Genomic DNA, 16,584 nt, shown 5'->3' on the forward strand with positions numbered 1-16,584 from the left:
CCCTTACTCTGGAAAAGTACCTCATACAACCTCACTTCAAAACATCCAAACTATCCATTTGCGTGTTTCTTTTATTTTGGCAGCTACGCATGTTGTACCCTTTCTTGTCTCTGACATTATTTCAATCCCACATTGTCGTCTCAGTCTGTCCAGTAACTGTTTAGGCAACAAAGGTCTGAGGAAACTGTTGGACGTCCTGCCCCGTCTTAGTTGCATCCAGGAAATAAAGTAAGAGTTTCACTAAAAGTGATAACAAAAGGTACATACAAAAACAATTTAAAACATTAGAAGTTTTCTGGGGATCTTTATAGCAATCATCCAATATAAGGTTGCAAGATATGCATTTGATAAGAATGAGTGGCTTTTATTGAGATTTACATTTTTTATTTTATTGGGTTTTAAATGAAAGATGAGACTGTTGGTTGGTTATTTGGCAAATGCAGAACTGTTATTTTGTCACCAAACAGTTCCAAACTAAATATGTCAGCACTGGCAGCTGCTGTGTTTACCTCAGGGCATTATTCAGTATGAATGGCTTATTTGGAGTGAAATGATGTCCTTCCCCCTGGCTCATTGTTTTTGTTATGTGCTTTACAGTGCCAGCAACAATGGGATTGGCATGGAAGGGGTAGTGATGCTGGCTGGTGCTTTGTGCTCCCATAACAACTTAACACAAATCCACATCAGGTATTCTTTGTTGTACATTTGAGACATTTAATGTTTTTTTTTACAGCAGCAACAGAGTGAGCACCTATTTCACCAACATGGCGAGTTGCCAGTTAGACAAATGCTATTTAACAGATCATTTATGTCTGGTTATAAAATAGAAGAATAGACAGTATATCATAGTAATTTGCATGGTAATGAATTGCTTGAAGGTAAAATGGGGTTATTTACTATAAACTTGTGTTCAAATGTGCAGTTTGTGAATCTGATAGTGTCCAATTGTTTTAATAGGGATGGAGACAGAGAGCAGGTGATCCTGAAGTTCTGCCCTGACAAAAAGTAAAAAATCCGAAATCCGCCACACATCTGGATACCGCTGTCTGCTTTTTCATGAGTCAGCAAATCAACTAATTATATGCTCTTTTTTTAGGGATGACAAACGGCAGAAAAAGATGTTCAGGTACAGTAAGCTGATGAAGAGTTTAAGGAAAAACACACATTTGACTTTCTTAAAATACAAACGGTGATAACTTTATGTATTTTGACAAGTGATAACTTTAAAATGAGAAAAATTTAAATCTTCTTCTTTAATGCTGTAGGATAAACAACAGCAGCCTCCTACCATCCAATATAACCACACTATGTCGACGATTGGTCCAGTGTCGCTCCCATTTGGAGTTAGAGTGAGTTGGATTAATGTATATCCACACGTTGTTATTTCATGATTATGAACAGATAGACATTGATATACTCTTATTTTGTGGCAGTTTGTCTCACAGCTCATTGACGGACAAGGCTATCGAGAATCTGCTGAAGGTCCTGCCCAAGATGACGTCACTGCAGAGACTCAAGTAAGATATACACACATGCATGAAGTAGTTAGTGTGGATGGTTTTGTTCAGACAGAAAAAAGACAGAAAAATAATATGTGGAAATCTGTTGCAACGATTACAAACCCAAGCACTGTGTCACTTCACCAGTGTGCAATGGTACAACGGCATAACATAATGTAGTGTTTTAACAGCATGAAGCGTTAATGACACCACGGTTTGAATAGAAAAACACCTTTAGGCCTGGAATGAACCAAAAGCGGTGTCCTAGTTTGAACTCACCCACCACTCTGCTGTTGCCTTCTGGGTGTCAATGCTGAGGCTTTTGAAAAGGGCTTTATTCTAATAAGTCTACTGACAACTTCACCACACAGTTGATTCTTTTAAAGCCGTCATGTTTCTAATTATATGGGGTGATAGGAGTGTCCTAAAAATGACCAAATCTATAAAAGAATGGGAAAATGATTGTGGAAATAAATAGAGGACTAGATAAAATACCCGAGTAAATAAAAAATGTGGAGATATAAAGACAAAGAACGAAATATAAAAGATTAATTTCAGGCACTTTCATCGTTTTCCACATTTAGATATTCTTTCATTTATTTCTTTATATTTAAAAATATTTTATTTAATTGTTTATTTTCTTATTTATTCTTCTTTATATTACTACTTTTGTTTACTTATTCTGTTACAGATGTTTTCTTTTTTTATGGCACTACTTATTATTACTCTAGTTAATTTAAAACCATTGTAGGGGACGACCGAATTCATGGGGCCCCTTTAAGGAAAGGGGCGTAACCCTGGTGACAGGGGGGGTTAAAGGGTGGCAGGAAGTGAAGGTGAAAACATGTTTTGTATGGATGGAAATAAACGGCCACAAGGTGCAGCCAAAGGGAATACTCGCCTCGTTGTTTCTTTCCACGCTCCTACACCATGACCTTTAAAGATTGAACCCAGCATTTATCTCTTGTATTGTTATCAATTACCACCTTCACATTTCATTTGAATCAACTCTATCCTGTTATTCTTTAGTGTCAGCCACAGCATCACATCCACCACTGGAGCACTGATGTTGGTCAGATGTTTGACTGTCAGTCAGCGAGTCACCTCAGTGGAGCTCAGGTACGATTTGTATGAGCCTTTTTTTGATATCCAGTGTAATGTTTTTGTAAAATACTGCTTCAACCTCTTTCTTCAGGCCTCAGACTGAATCCTTCATCCAGTTTGACAGTGTGAAAGCAGAACAAGCCAGCTGCAGGTCTGTGATAAGCAATTGACTTGTGCACTGTGTGCTGATATAAAAACTTAGTGGGTGTTTGCTTTTCACATTGCTTCTTCGACATTCTTCTTTGCAGCAAATCTACAATTTCTCAAACTGTAAATGGGAGAGAACATTTTCATTCTTTTTATTTCTATTTTATTCCCTCATATTTTGTGTTTGAGAGAAAAATGCACTGCCAGCTTTACATTTTGCTGTCTAAACTGCTAAACTGAAACAACTTTTTAAAGCAACACACATAATGTGTGGAGGCTGAAATCTTCCCCACCGAGAGAAGGCCGGAGAGCACGCTCCACTGTTTTACAGTAGAGTTGCTTCTTAATAAATCTACCCTAAACTGGTTTACAATTAAAATGTATTTAATCCTACTGAAGCTAATACAATTACAGAATGAAGTACACTACTAACAGAATATATAATAATATGATCCGCGCGGAAAAGCTATTCACTCGCGACTCAACCTGGAAACACAGATGTTTCCAGGCTCAGAGCCGAGGAGAAAGAGAGTGAATTCCTTTCCAGCACTTCCCCTTACAGTTTGAAATCCCCTCCCATTTGTCCATCTTAATTCCTATTGGCTAATTTCGGTTGCCTCCTCCTGGCGTCAGGCTTCCGAAAACCCTCGCGCGGGCACAACCTGCAAATGTCTGTCTAGAAGTCTGACTTTCCCTTGGCTATTCTTCACAGTTTAATACATTCAATGACTGTCTTTTATGGCTTAACACTTCTATGATAAACATTCTATATAAAGATAAGGATTTGCAACTTTTGGCAAAAACTTCACAAGTTTCACAAACGGATATAAAGGTGCTACTAAGATACACTTCTAACTACAAATCACTTCTACAATTATGAATCTTCTAATTATGTATTCCAAAACACTTCTAATTATGAATCATTAAACACTTCTATTATGATTTCTTAAAACACTTCTAAACCCAAATTTCCTACAAATGTCAACCATTGAGACTTACCAAAAAAGAAGAAATTGCCAGAAGAAAAACTGTTTGATTATCTTGTTATGAAATGTTGGTTTGAAGGACATTGACTTCCTGTCTTTATGTCCTAATGTAGCACCTGTATGTCTCACTGACTCTGTGTGCACACAGGTTAACTCATTGTAGCCTGAAAGGAGAGAACTTGGAGAGACTGCTCGAGATCCTACAGCAGGGTCCTCAACTGTCTGGCCTGGAGTACGTGCCATACACAAACCCAGTCTTACTCACACATTAGCTAACAGACATCTACTTTCCATAAATACCGGCACCAGTGCTTGCTTACACTCTATTGGTGTGGATGCTGAGTTATTCTTTCTTTTGACTGCAGTTTATCAAGTAACCAACTGGAAGATGAAGGAGTGAAGCGTTTTGTGGATTGTCTACAAAAGCTTAAAATCACCAGCTATGTAAAGTAAGATACATTATGTAAAATATTGATTTTGACCATTTTCAGTTCTATATTCATTTGTATTTAACAAATCAAACATGGTGACCTACTTTTTTACTGAAGGGATTGTTAGAAATAGAAAAGACGCGAAATTCAGTAATCCCCGTTTCATACATTTAGACATGCAGCTAGACCTGTGGTGTAGAATGCTACAAAATAATACGAATAAAATAATTAATTTAATAGATGAGAGCCTGATCGACATGTCTTTTTAGCCAGACTGTTGGCAGATAGGTAAATAGAATATGCAGATTATTAACTGATATCTTTATGTTTTTAAGCTTTCTATTTCTCCAATAATTGTATTTATATTATATTTTTGATGTATACAATAATGTTTACTGTTCCATATTGAATCTTGTATATTCATTTGTATTGTTACTGTCTTATATCTATTGTTACTTTGATCGCAGAGTTCATTGTAGTAATAGTAGCATTACACATATGATAGTAAATGGGATACATCTAGAATAACACTTTACTGGTCTTTAATGTGTCCTCGTGCACAGTTTGAGCAACAATGGCCTGACGCAGCAGGGGCTGTTGGATGTGACCAACACACTGTGTACCTGTGACAACGTCTCTGGTGTAGAAGTCAGGTAGGACTGTGCATTGTAGAAATTCAGGGCTACAATTAAAAAGAAAGCAATTAAATGAATTGTGGAAAGCACAAACAACTGTAAGATTGAACAACGTATTCTTCCCTGTCTTTCTCTTTGTCCATGAACTCAAATTTCTGCCGGTAGTTTGGGAGCAGAGGAGAGGTGCCTCATCTGGTTTACACAATATGAAGGTTGTGTAAAAACGCTGAGGTAGGATAAGAATCCATAATTACAACAGCACAAGTAACTAGCGAGTCATTGTGCAGACGCTTTCCATTTGATTGATGAAGTGGGGTTGAATGAGGTACTTATCCATAGTCAGTGTATTACCTACAGTGGATAGCGGTGGGCACACTCCTGTTTGGGGAGTCCTCTGAAAATAACAGTAATTTTACCCGCAAAGTAAAATGACTGTGTTGTCAAAGTAGTCTTGTGGCTTTAAAGAGAGCAAAAGATGGATATAACGGCTAAATTTCCCCATTTCAAAGGGCTGTCTGACGCCAAGGTAAAACAATAAATATATATATAGATATATGAAAATATTCTCAATATAATGTACACTTAAAACTGATGTTGATCCTTTTAGGTGGGCCTTTCTGTTAGGTGGCAAACCAACGTTTTGCTGCTGCCCCCGTCCACAGCATAACATTGCTTTACTTCCATGCTAGTATGCCGAGTCGGAAACTAGTCTGTTTCTCCAAACTCGGGACGTGCAAACAGCCGTTTACTGTAGGTAACTGTGGATGAGACCTCATACAACCTCACTTTATAAAATCCAAACTATCCCTTTAACCTCATTTGTTGCACGGTATGTGATATGTTCTATACCCCATTCAACACAACTCATTTCTATAACTTAAAATACCTGTACAGATTTGTCAGGGAAATCTCTACACAGTTTGAACCTTAATAATAATATTTCAGCACGAGATACGTCTGAAGTATCAGGTTTCTTTCTTTCTTTGTCATCTGAAAAGGTCGATTAACGGTTTCAGTGCACATTGCGTTCTTCCGTTAGGCAGTATACACCTTTTGAAAAGTCTCCATGTGTTGTTTGATTCTTTGTTCTCTCCCCTCTCATCTTTTCTGCCTCTCTACCAGTGTCACAGATAGTAGTTTGGAACGGGACCATCTGGTCAGATTAGCAGAGATTGTGTCTATCAGTCCCAGTCCAATCAAACTAGAGTAAGTACACCTCCATCTTCAGACCACTTTATACTGCACCTCTCAACATATGAAAAGCTGCTCTACAACTTCAGCTTTTAAGGAACAGACATTTACATACAAATGTAATTGTTTAAATGAAAAATTCTTTGTCTTGAAAAAGAATTACCGGACTTGTTAAGTGTTGTTGATGACTGAGAAAGTGTTGAATTTCTTTATTATTATTATTGACATTTTTTTATATCAAAAGAAATGATCAGTAGGGCATCCACTGATTTGTGTGTCTCAGGTTGTCCAGGTTATTGTATTACTCTGAGGTTTGTCCACAGGTTGAAGAACAATTTGCTGCAGTCGGTTCGGATTGAAGACTTTGTGAAACTGTTAAACAGCAGTCAGAGAGGATTCAGCGTCCGGTAAGAAGGAGTACAGTATATGGGAATATTTTTTATGTAGCTTTGTTTCTTCCACTTCAACACTAGCAAGTTATTAACCTGAGAGCAAGTTGCGATTGTATGCCCTCTCTAATCTTTTCAGCTTTGCTTTTTCTCAGCATGCAATCCATAAAGTGTTTCTGACTAAATAGTTGAATGAACTGGTGTAATTGTTAAAATACTGAGCTGTATCACACTTGTTTCTTTCTTACCAGTATTGAGGAACGTTGGATCAGATCTGAGGAAGCTGTTAGTTTGTTGTGCCGCTGTCTGGATCTCAGCAGCAACATACACACTATCGGGTTAGATATGCAAATGCATACGAGTAAACACACACGTTGGGAAACTGTACACTCTATGTAGTAAAACACATATTCAAACATTTAAACTCACTTTAGAATGCCCACATCACCATATGTCTGTTTGCATGTTTAACTAACAGTACTATATGCATTTACTTTGCAGGGTTCACCACACCACACTGCATCTGTCTTTGATGAAGTCCACTGAACTGACCTCAGTCAGGTGATATATTTAGATTGCATATTTAAATAAAGTACCCTCCCACTGTCTTATTTATGTCTGGTGGGGGGGTCTTTGATCTGATTGATCTACATTTGACTTGTTTTTGTGTTTTTAGTGATGACTCTGCAGATTAGGGTACTTTTTTCCTTTACTTGCTCTATACTAAAGATCGGATAGCAAAGCTAATACCTAGCAGCGATGCAGAACTCCATCACAGCCCCACTGTTCTACTGGCATAATATCAACTTCATGGTAGCTTGCTTTTAGAAAATATAAATAATGTAATGCAATGACCCTTCCATCTCTCGAAAACAAATCAAGCTAACGAAACAAAATGTTTGCATAAATTGCACCTTAAGAATTATTAGTCATTTTGACAGAAAACAAGATATTCCCAAATGTTTTGGGGAATATGAGAGAGCCAAACTTACTGTCCCAGTAGCTGATAACAGCAGGAGAGAAAATGCTACCACATAACTTTCTGGCATTTGTACAGGTCCTGGAGGAAGTAAACTCTCTCCTCTCCTCTCCTCTCTCCTCCAGCCTCATTGACTGTGCAGTAGAGGGGTCTCACCTTGCATCTATGAAGAGCATCATCCCGAAGTGTCCTTCACTGACAGAGCTGGAGTTAGTATTCTCTATTTTCTGTATGAATATAATATGCACAAGGCAGTTGCAAGGGAGACATATTTGTAAAAAAACAAAAGAGGAAGTAAATAAATCATGTTTGCTCTCATTATTCACAGTTTTTCCCACAACAGCCTGGGCATAGAGGGAGCTGAGTTTCTCTGTTCTGTCCTGCCCTCGCTGCCAAATCTCACTTCTCTCAGGTGAGAGCTTTTTCTCACATTGGACACCGTTATAAATGTCTGTTTTAAAGTTTTAGCATGCCACTTGACTACTTTTGTCATCTGTAGTATTGGGTCCAAAGAGGCTTCTGTGACATTGGTTGAGAAGATGTCAGAGGCCTTGCTGCAGGCTACAGCCATTCAGTGCTTAAAGTGAGCTACACACACACATTTTATGACCTGTCTGGAACATTTCGTTTAAATACAATCAAAAATCTCGCACTGCTTGACATGTTTATGAATTGAAATGAAATCTTCATTCCTCCCTCTCCCAGTCTGTCGGGTCATGTGATTAGTGACACAGCAGCCCAGATTATGACCAGAATGTTGCCTCGCCTAAAATCACTCAAGTAAGCATTTAACATTCAGCATAATGATATTTCTGAAGAAGTGAACATTACATGAACGGATCGATCGGCACCATGTAAAATCTATAAAGTGCTTATACAGTGCTCATTGGTTTGTTTGAAACATGTTCAACCATCTCATTAAGTATATAAACATTAGTATTACTGTTGGACTTGTCTTCTCTAGTCTGTCTCACTGTGAGTGGTCAGCGTCTGGAGGGCTGCAGCTCATCACAGTGCTGAGAGAGTGTGTCAGTCTGGAGGGCCTTTGGTAAGAGACACGCACGGGCATATGAATGAATGAATGAACGTGTGTACAAACATGTCTGAATATAGAGTGGCTTCTATAATGTCTTGAAGTTCTTAGTAGGTCTGTTATTAATGTGTGTGTTTGTTTCTAAGTCTGGACTGCTTGCAGCTGAACGATGAGAGCAGGATGTGCCTGGCACAAGCACTAAGGAAAATCAACTCTATACGCAGTCTCAAGTAAGAAACACCATCTGGTCTACTGCAGCTTTCTCATTAGAACCTCTGACCTTTCTGTGTGATTATGAAGGATAATCGAGGGTAATGCTGCCTGTTTATATACTCATTAAGTAGTTATCTAATATATGGAGCTAAGCCTGCCAAGCTATTTCAGACAGATGCTTTTACATTTACTACTACAGTTACACCGATGCACTTTACTAACACATATCCAGAGCCTCTCTAATAATCGGGTCTATTTATGATTTGCTGCTCCCACTTAACTGCCAAAGCTCACTCTCACTGCTCACATTACAGCCCATGTTACTGCCAGCACGGCATATCGGCTTGTCATCGGCTTCACATGAACTTCACATAAATCTGTGTGCGGGGGGGGGGGCTCTGATCCCACAATCCTCCCTTCCCAGGGGGGAAATTTACCATTCCCTGTTCCCTGTGCTAATTTGTAAACTGCTGCTCCGGGATGAGCTGCAAGGTCACAACATATAACTGCAGATCAATGTCAGTGCTGTTTATACATAATATAAATACATATCAGATTTACATGGGTAAACATCCTCCTCACGTGAGAGATATCACCTACTAGTTTGGAACTAATTCAACAATTCCACTGAGCATTTGATTGCTCGTTTGAGCAGTAAATTCCAGCCTTTGTTTATGCATATTGTGTGTGTGTGTGTGTGTGTGTGTGTGTGTGTGTGTGTCTGTGTGTCTGCCAGGCTAAATAAGATTGCCACAGCGATGGGACCAACACAAGCAAACTGTGTGCTAGATCTCCTAGCTGCTATGGAGGGACTCACACTAACGCAGGAGATAGAGTGAGCATGCTGCACGTAAACAAATATGATTAACTGAACTTTAGTCCGTCATAAAAGGTGATATTGGATGTGTTCTTTCTGTTGTCGTGTCAGGTTAGAGGGCTGGAGGATGGCTGCTGGAGGAATAGAAGAGCTGACCAGACTCCTTCCTGTCTGGACGGAGCTCAGAAAGATCAGGTAGGCAGGAAGGTCCTTGACAATACAAGGGTAGTTTAACCCTGTGATGGGCACTTACAGTCATGTCTGATCTTTTATCAACAGATTTTTGTTAATGTGTCACGTTTCAAAAACTTTTGGAGATAATATATATATATATATATATATATATATATATATATATATATATATATATATATATATATATATATATATATATATATATATATATATATATATATATATATATATATATATATATATATATATATATATATATATATATATATATATATATATATATATATATATAACACGTAAGTTGAATTGGAGTGAAAATTAAATAGGAAAAAGAATATGTATAGATACTTAAACCATAGCATAAAAACACAATACACTGTTAATAAAAAAGAATAATATTAATTAAAAGAATAATTATTATATTCGCTTCATGGCCCTTGATTATCATTTGTCACCGTAGCACCACCAAGCGATGGTATCAAAGAAGACACTGACAGATGGCTATGCATACTGCCTTCTACCTAGTTATTGAATCTCTAACTATTTTACTTTTACTGGTGTGTGTGTGTGTGTGTGTGTGTGTGTGTGTGTGTGTGTGTGTGTGTGTGTGTGTGTGTGTGTGTGTGTGTGTGTGTGTGTGTGTGTGTGTGTGTGTGTGTGTGTGTGTGTGTGTGTGTGTGTGCCCGTGTGTGTGTGTGTGTGCCCGTGTGTGTGTGCCCGTGTGTGTGTGTGTGTGTGTCTGCTTCCAGTCTATCAAAGAACCTTATCAGCGACCAATCTGGAGACATGCTACTGGAGGCTTTGAACAGCTGTACTCACCTGGAAGAGCTCCAGTAAGGACATGTTTTTATATGTGGCTCATTCCTGTAAATGCTGTTTTGAAAAAACATTGTAAGATGTGTAAATTCTGTCATGTGTTCATTCACACTTGCACCGCTTGTGCTTGCAATCAGTGTCTCCCAGTCTCCTATTGGTCCAATTAACACTTTTATATTTCCACATGTAAACATTTCTAGTCTTCAATTAGTGTTCATTGCTGCAAAACATTCTTCCAAGTAAACTCTTCAGCTGTATTATTTATCATTGTATTATTTCTATCGTTTGTATTTTGTAAATTAGACATATATCAGTATAGACTTAAAACATCTGTTTGTGCTTTCTCACAGTCTGCCTAGCAACAGTCTCGGTGATCTAACTGCTGCCAGGATGGCCCTTGTTCTACCATCACTGACACACATCACTGTGCTGGAGTAAGTCACACACACTCACATTTCTTGTTGATGTATATTTGTCACAATTGTCCTGAGGTTTATGTTATGTGTTTATGTCTTTTTCTAGTATTTCAGAGAACAGGATTGGACATGAAGGATCAGTGAGCCTGTCCAAAGCGATGATGTACATGAAGAACCTCACCAAGATCTAGTAAGACTCTCAAGCTTCTCCCGCTGTTTTGGAAACCGCAACCCTGATGGATGACTAGATGTACTGATTACGAGCTGTGATAATATAATAATGTTTCTTTTCTCGTATGGTCTGGCAGTCTGACCTCTGTTGGGACTTCAGAGCTGTGTCCTGTAGCTGCCAGCCTGGCCCACTGTCCCCTCATACAGGATGTGGGGTAAGATCACATAATACATTTTCAGTAAATAATGATTAAGACAAATATTACAGATTGCTCAAGTATCTCTTTAAAGGTTCACAATACAACAGTGCACAGTTTACTGGCATCAAATAGCATGAGATTCTAAGTGTTGAAGCCAAAATGTTCAAACACATTCCTCTTGTATCCATGCAATCAATCAAGAGGCAGCAAAGTAAATCAGCAGGATGTCAGCAAGGGTTTACCTTGAGCTCAACTGGTGATCTTTGACTTATCCATGTGCTCTATTGACTGTGTTAACAGGGTTAAATACCCAAGGCTATTGTTGTAGCTCCAACAGTTGAAAACATCACCTGTGTGCTCTGTGGAACCATCTCTGTTGTTTTTGGATCCAGAGTGGTAGCCTGCTTTCATTACCGCCTACAATCACAACACTGTGTGACGACATTTCACTCACAACTCTCTGGCGTGACAGAGCTCAAAAGCAGCTGTAAGCTGCCTACATGTCATACACAGTTCTGTCATGAAATGTGCTCTGATATTCTTCAAAGTCTAATGATACAATCATTAATAAACTAGAGAAGCCACATCTTCATGAAATGGTAACATGAAAACAATAGCATGCTTTTGTGTATTCACAGCAGTTATCTCAACCACATGAGTGTCAGGTACCAATCCTTTTCATGTGTTTCTTTACAGAACAGGGCGTAACTAACTACAGTTTCAACTCGTTGATGGGCAAAACTGACTTTTAGTAGCTTTTTTTAGAGGTAATTTGTGAAAGGGTTCACATACTTCTTCCTATATGGATTGTTAGTATTGAGATCATATAAAAAATATCCCAATTTCGGAAAACAACTATCTGATTATTATTAATCTACATAGAGACTTTGATGAAGATCAGACCACGTTTCATGGGGGAATTATGCATAAATGTAGGTAATTCCAAAGCCGTCCCATTCTTGGCACTGCATATGGGACATAAACATGATTCAAATGTGTGAAGTTTGTCAGCCCTGAGCTGAATGTTAAGACGGATCGATTGTGTTTGGAGATGCTACACAGCTACGTCTCTCTCTGTTTCTAGTCTGGGATGGAACAATTGTGGTGATAAAGTGGCAGAGGAGCTGGTCAGAGTTATGCCTCTCTGTCAGAAGCTGAAGAGAATAGAGTGAGTTTGTGAATGCACACACAAACACACACACACACACTCACACACCAGTTTTAGTTGTTATATTTTCTTTGTTTCATTTCAGTATGATTTACGGTATTGTATTTAGTTTTTGATATTAGAGATCAGTTTAAGATTTTGGTTTCCTGAAATCACATTTATAGTTTTTGCATTTCTTAAATCATTATTCCCTGGTTGGTTTGGGACTCAAAGTACATTTTTTCCACTTTGATTATTTTTTGTCTTCACTGCAATCAATAAAATGTGCTCCTATGGGTTTAGACTTACCGTATTTTCCGCACTATAAGGCGCACTTAAAAGCCTTTAATTTTCTCAAAAAACGACAGTGCGCCTTGTAATCCGGAGCGCCTTATATATGGATCAATTGGTTAATTGGTTGATCCATACTGGTTGTACACGGCGCTCTGTCAAGATGTTTCAGTACGACTGGTAAACTACAAAGCCGCACCGCGGTAAACACCGGTACTGTGCTTACTCCTAGTCCAACACCACTTGTGTGTATAAAGACCCCAAAATGGCACCTTTCAAGAGACACGTTTACGACGCTGAGTTCAAACTCAAGGCTGTCAGCTACGCAGCCGAACATGGGAATAGAGCAGCAGCGAGAGAATTCAACATTAATGAATCAATGGTATGGAAGTGGAGGAAGCAAGAAGATGACCTGTGCCAAGTAAAGAAGACTAAAAAGAGTTTCCGAGGGAACAAAGCGAGATGGCCACAGTTGGAGGACAAACTCGAACAGTGGGTTGTTGAACAGAGAGCAGCAAGTAGAAGCGTCTCTACAGTCACTATTCGAATGAAGGCAACAGCGCTAGCACAGGACATGAACATCGATGAATTTCAAGGCGGTCCTTCTTGGTGCTTTAGTTTTATGAAAAGACGTAATCTCTCAATCCGCACATGAACTACCGTCTCGCAGCAACTGCCAAAAGATTACCAAGAAAAGCTGGCCACGTTCCGCGCATACTGCAAAAACAAGATCACTGAAAAGAAGATCCGGCCAGAGCACATCACCAACATAGCACAGCTCCATCTAGTGGATGCATAACGCAACCCCAGTCAAACGTTTGACTGTAGTAGCTTCTATTCTATGCGCCTTATAATCCGGTGCGCCCTATATATAAAAACAGTTCTAAAATAGGCCATTCATTGAAGGTGCGCCTTATAATCCGGTGCGCTTTATAGTGCGGAAAATACGGTACTGTAAATTAAGTTTCTCTTATATTACACTTACTTAATCACCACACATTCACACTTTGAGGGAATACAACGGTATGAATGTCCAGTATGTTTGTTATTTCTCCCAGTCTGGAGTCAAACGCTGTGAGTGTTTCTGGAGCGGAGGCCCTGGTTAGAGCCTTACAGTCGTGTCCTGCTCTGCAGCTCATCAGGTAAACTTCCTGTCATGGTGTCGCCCTCTTTTTTTCCCCCACTACAGCTTTTAATGTCTTGGTAAAGCCATCTACATGTTTCAAATCAGCTAAATTTGTGTTGTTTACAAGGTATATTTAAATATTGAGAATATAACATGTTTAGAACCACCATTGTGCTTTTCAGGCTGTGGAGGAACAATGTCTCCCCCAGTGAGGCCCAGAGGCTCAGCCTGAGGGAGAGGAGACTGAATTTCTCATCCACCTAACATGATCTGGATCGTTGGACGGTGGCGCGCAGATGTAACATTCCAGTTCATCAGAGTCTGCAGAGGTGAATCAGTGCTACAGCTCCAGCATCAAATGGAGTTCACATGTGTTTCCCTAAAGTATGACCATCAGAAAAGCATGAGGAATGATCTTACAGCAAATGATTAAGATCTCCATGTGACATTATGTGTTTAAAAACCTTCATTATGTTGTGTATCTGAGGACTGCAGCAGCTGGTGTCTCTAATAGAAGGGTTAAAAGACCACTATGTGGTCTACTATGGGAGAGAACCCTAATCACTTTTTCCATAAATTGTAAATAATGTGAAGAGGGAACAATGCAATTAAGTGCAGCTGTACTGTTGAATTACTGTACTTATGCTCAGGTTTATGCTTGTTTAAAAAAGGAGATGCACTTATGACCTCTGGTGACTAGTAGTTCTCTTGAATATGTTGAATACACTTATTGTAAGTCGCTTTGGATAAAAGCGTCTGCTAAATGACTGTAATGTAATGTAATTATATTATTTTTGAGACTATTTAAATGTATGAATTTGCACAAATTGGCCTCTAGTTTCACGATGGTAAACTGGCGTAATCAGCTGACTGTGGGGCAGTGACAGAATGGTCCACTCTGAGCGTGGTGAACCGAGACACATCTCTTCTGTGTTATCTGCAGACAGCACGCACAGACGACCTTCCTTATCATATACTGATGTAAAAAAAAATGCCATAAATTACCGTTCAGTAACTGCAACAGAATGTGCTGCGATGTGATATGTTAAATAAAAAAAGATAAAGTGGGATTAGAACAGAACGTACAGTATGAATACATTACGGACGACAGAGAAATATAGAAAGTTACTTTGGGAATATTAAGAATGATCTAGAATGATCTTCAAGCAACTAATTTAATCACAGATAAAATTATGATTCAATAAACCTAAAGTGATATTATTGTAAAATGAAGTAAAATAAGTGAACTAGTGCTGCTTTTTTGTTTGTTTAATTCATATAACACTTGCTAAAAGTGTTTCCCGACAGCGCACTGCACACAACATGGTGTATAGTTAATGCGTATGCACATGGAAATGGATTTGGTTCTCTTAGATAGCTTATTATTTTGGATCAGCCCCACCTTTTCAGTCTTGTTACTGCCGGGTTTGCACGCACTATCACGGCTCTTTCCGCTGTTCCACACCGCCATGAACCTAGAGGCCATGATGTAAAGGGTTTCCAGTAACTTTGATGTGACACAATAGGTATGCAGGGTCTAAGTCACTTTGCACCATCATGTGTTTACATTAATTAGAGGCCACATCAGTGAAAACACAACAAATCATAAACTCACAGTAAAGGAAGAGTTGATAAGGGAGGACCCCCCTCTGTTATCTGCTCTTATGGTCATTTTAGGTTGTGGTCTCTATCCAAATCTGCGTATTTATTTCTGCCGGTAATATTATGCAAAGTTATTTAGTTAGATGTAATTTAGACTGAGAAAACTGTGATTTCTACAAGGACACTGCATTTTAAAGAGCAGAGGCCAAGATTCGTACTGTAGATTATCCTCCTGAATTTTTTTGTGATCAGGTTTGACCTCTCACATGATGTATTGCTTGGACATGAATTCATTCTGACTTGCGCTGAGATGGTGATTGAGATAAAAAAAATATATAAAAAATACTACATTGAGTGTTGGCCTTTATTTACGCTTTACCTAATTAGTTTCTTTCTTTATATAATATGTTGTATGAACAAAAACAACACAATTTCCATATACAGTACACACGTCATTGTGTTTACATAACTTACTAATGTAAATTTTAATTAAAAAAAAAAGATGTCTAAATATAACCTAGTTTCTGGAGTACATGAGTAAGTTTCTTTCCTACGCCTTGCACAAAGGGTGTTTTATAACTCACTCATATTTCATTCTGGCTAATGTCAACAGGAGCAGCTGAAACCACAGCTGTGCCTGTCGGTGACAAACTTTGGCGGGACTCAGTCACAGGACTCCCATTCCGTCATGTTGCTCTGGCACTCTCTTGTGGGTTTGCACTGGTAGTGCAAACGTAGTGCAGTTTCTGCTCCGCTCCTGTATTAAAGGGCCAGTCCACTCATTTTTTTATTCATGAAGTTCAGCACAAGGGGCACTACTCAGCCAGAGAAACAGCTGTATCATGTGGTCTGTTGCTCTGGAGGGTCTTCAAAGTTAGAAAAAAAACAAACCCAATGGTGTCATAAGGGTTACCTTAAGTTTTAACAGAAAGCTTGTTACAACCATGAACATGAAAGATTTGAAAAAAAGTAGGGATTTTGCAAGGCAGAAAGGGAAAATGAAGTAGACAGTTGAGTTGCATTATGAGAAATGTAGGTTCCAGTATTTTGGGGATAAAAGTCAAGATATCTTGGCCTTTTATGCCTCAATCTTGACCATTCTATTTTTAGACCCCTCTCGCGAGTGCCCCCCCAAGGATTCACAAATGCACTTAAACAAATTGTAGTAGAATTCCCAAAGTAATCGAGATGTTTTA

General features: G+C 38.8%; 1 protein-coding gene across 1 annotated transcript in view; it reads left to right on the plus strand.

Moving 5' to 3' along the window:
- The window catches only part of nlrc5 (NLR family, CARD domain containing 5), a 34,674-nt gene extending 18,941 nt beyond the window's left edge, over positions 1-15,733 (plus strand). Inside the window, exons 24-54 of the mRNA XM_076082279.1 lie at positions 145-228; positions 598-687; positions 958-1,005; positions 1,097-1,126; positions 1,266-1,349; positions 1,434-1,517; positions 2,529-2,618; positions 2,695-2,754; positions 3,885-3,968; positions 4,102-4,185; positions 4,731-4,820; positions 4,968-5,033; positions 5,925-6,008; positions 6,317-6,400; positions 6,634-6,720; positions 6,884-6,943; positions 7,487-7,570; positions 7,690-7,773; positions 7,861-7,944; positions 8,067-8,141; positions 8,326-8,409; positions 8,541-8,624; positions 9,344-9,442; positions 9,536-9,619; positions 10,369-10,452; positions 10,786-10,869; positions 10,958-11,041; positions 11,160-11,237; positions 12,307-12,390; positions 13,719-13,802; positions 13,969-15,733. Of these exons, the coding sequence (XP_075938394.1) occupies positions 145-228; positions 598-687; positions 958-1,005; positions 1,097-1,126; positions 1,266-1,349; positions 1,434-1,517; positions 2,529-2,618; positions 2,695-2,754; positions 3,885-3,968; positions 4,102-4,185; positions 4,731-4,820; positions 4,968-5,033; positions 5,925-6,008; positions 6,317-6,400; positions 6,634-6,720; positions 6,884-6,943; positions 7,487-7,570; positions 7,690-7,773; positions 7,861-7,944; positions 8,067-8,141; positions 8,326-8,409; positions 8,541-8,624; positions 9,344-9,442; positions 9,536-9,619; positions 10,369-10,452; positions 10,786-10,869; positions 10,958-11,041; positions 11,160-11,237; positions 12,307-12,390; positions 13,719-13,802; positions 13,969-14,050 (2,467 nt within the window). The 3' untranslated portion in view covers positions 14,051-15,733. The remainder of the gene's footprint in view (positions 1-144; positions 229-597; positions 688-957; positions 1,006-1,096; positions 1,127-1,265; positions 1,350-1,433; positions 1,518-2,528; positions 2,619-2,694; positions 2,755-3,884; positions 3,969-4,101; positions 4,186-4,730; positions 4,821-4,967; positions 5,034-5,924; positions 6,009-6,316; positions 6,401-6,633; positions 6,721-6,883; positions 6,944-7,486; positions 7,571-7,689; positions 7,774-7,860; positions 7,945-8,066; positions 8,142-8,325; positions 8,410-8,540; positions 8,625-9,343; positions 9,443-9,535; positions 9,620-10,368; positions 10,453-10,785; positions 10,870-10,957; positions 11,042-11,159; positions 11,238-12,306; positions 12,391-13,718; positions 13,803-13,968) is intronic.
- Positions 15,734-16,584: the final 851 nt, after the last annotated feature.

This window comes from Anarhichas minor, unplaced genomic scaffold, assembly GCF_050575085.1.
Source record: "Anarhichas minor isolate MPS153535 unplaced genomic scaffold, ASM5057508v1 ptg000090l, whole genome shotgun sequence".
In the NCBI taxonomy this organism is placed as follows: domain Eukaryota; kingdom Metazoa; phylum Chordata; class Actinopteri; order Perciformes; family Anarhichadidae; genus Anarhichas; species Anarhichas minor.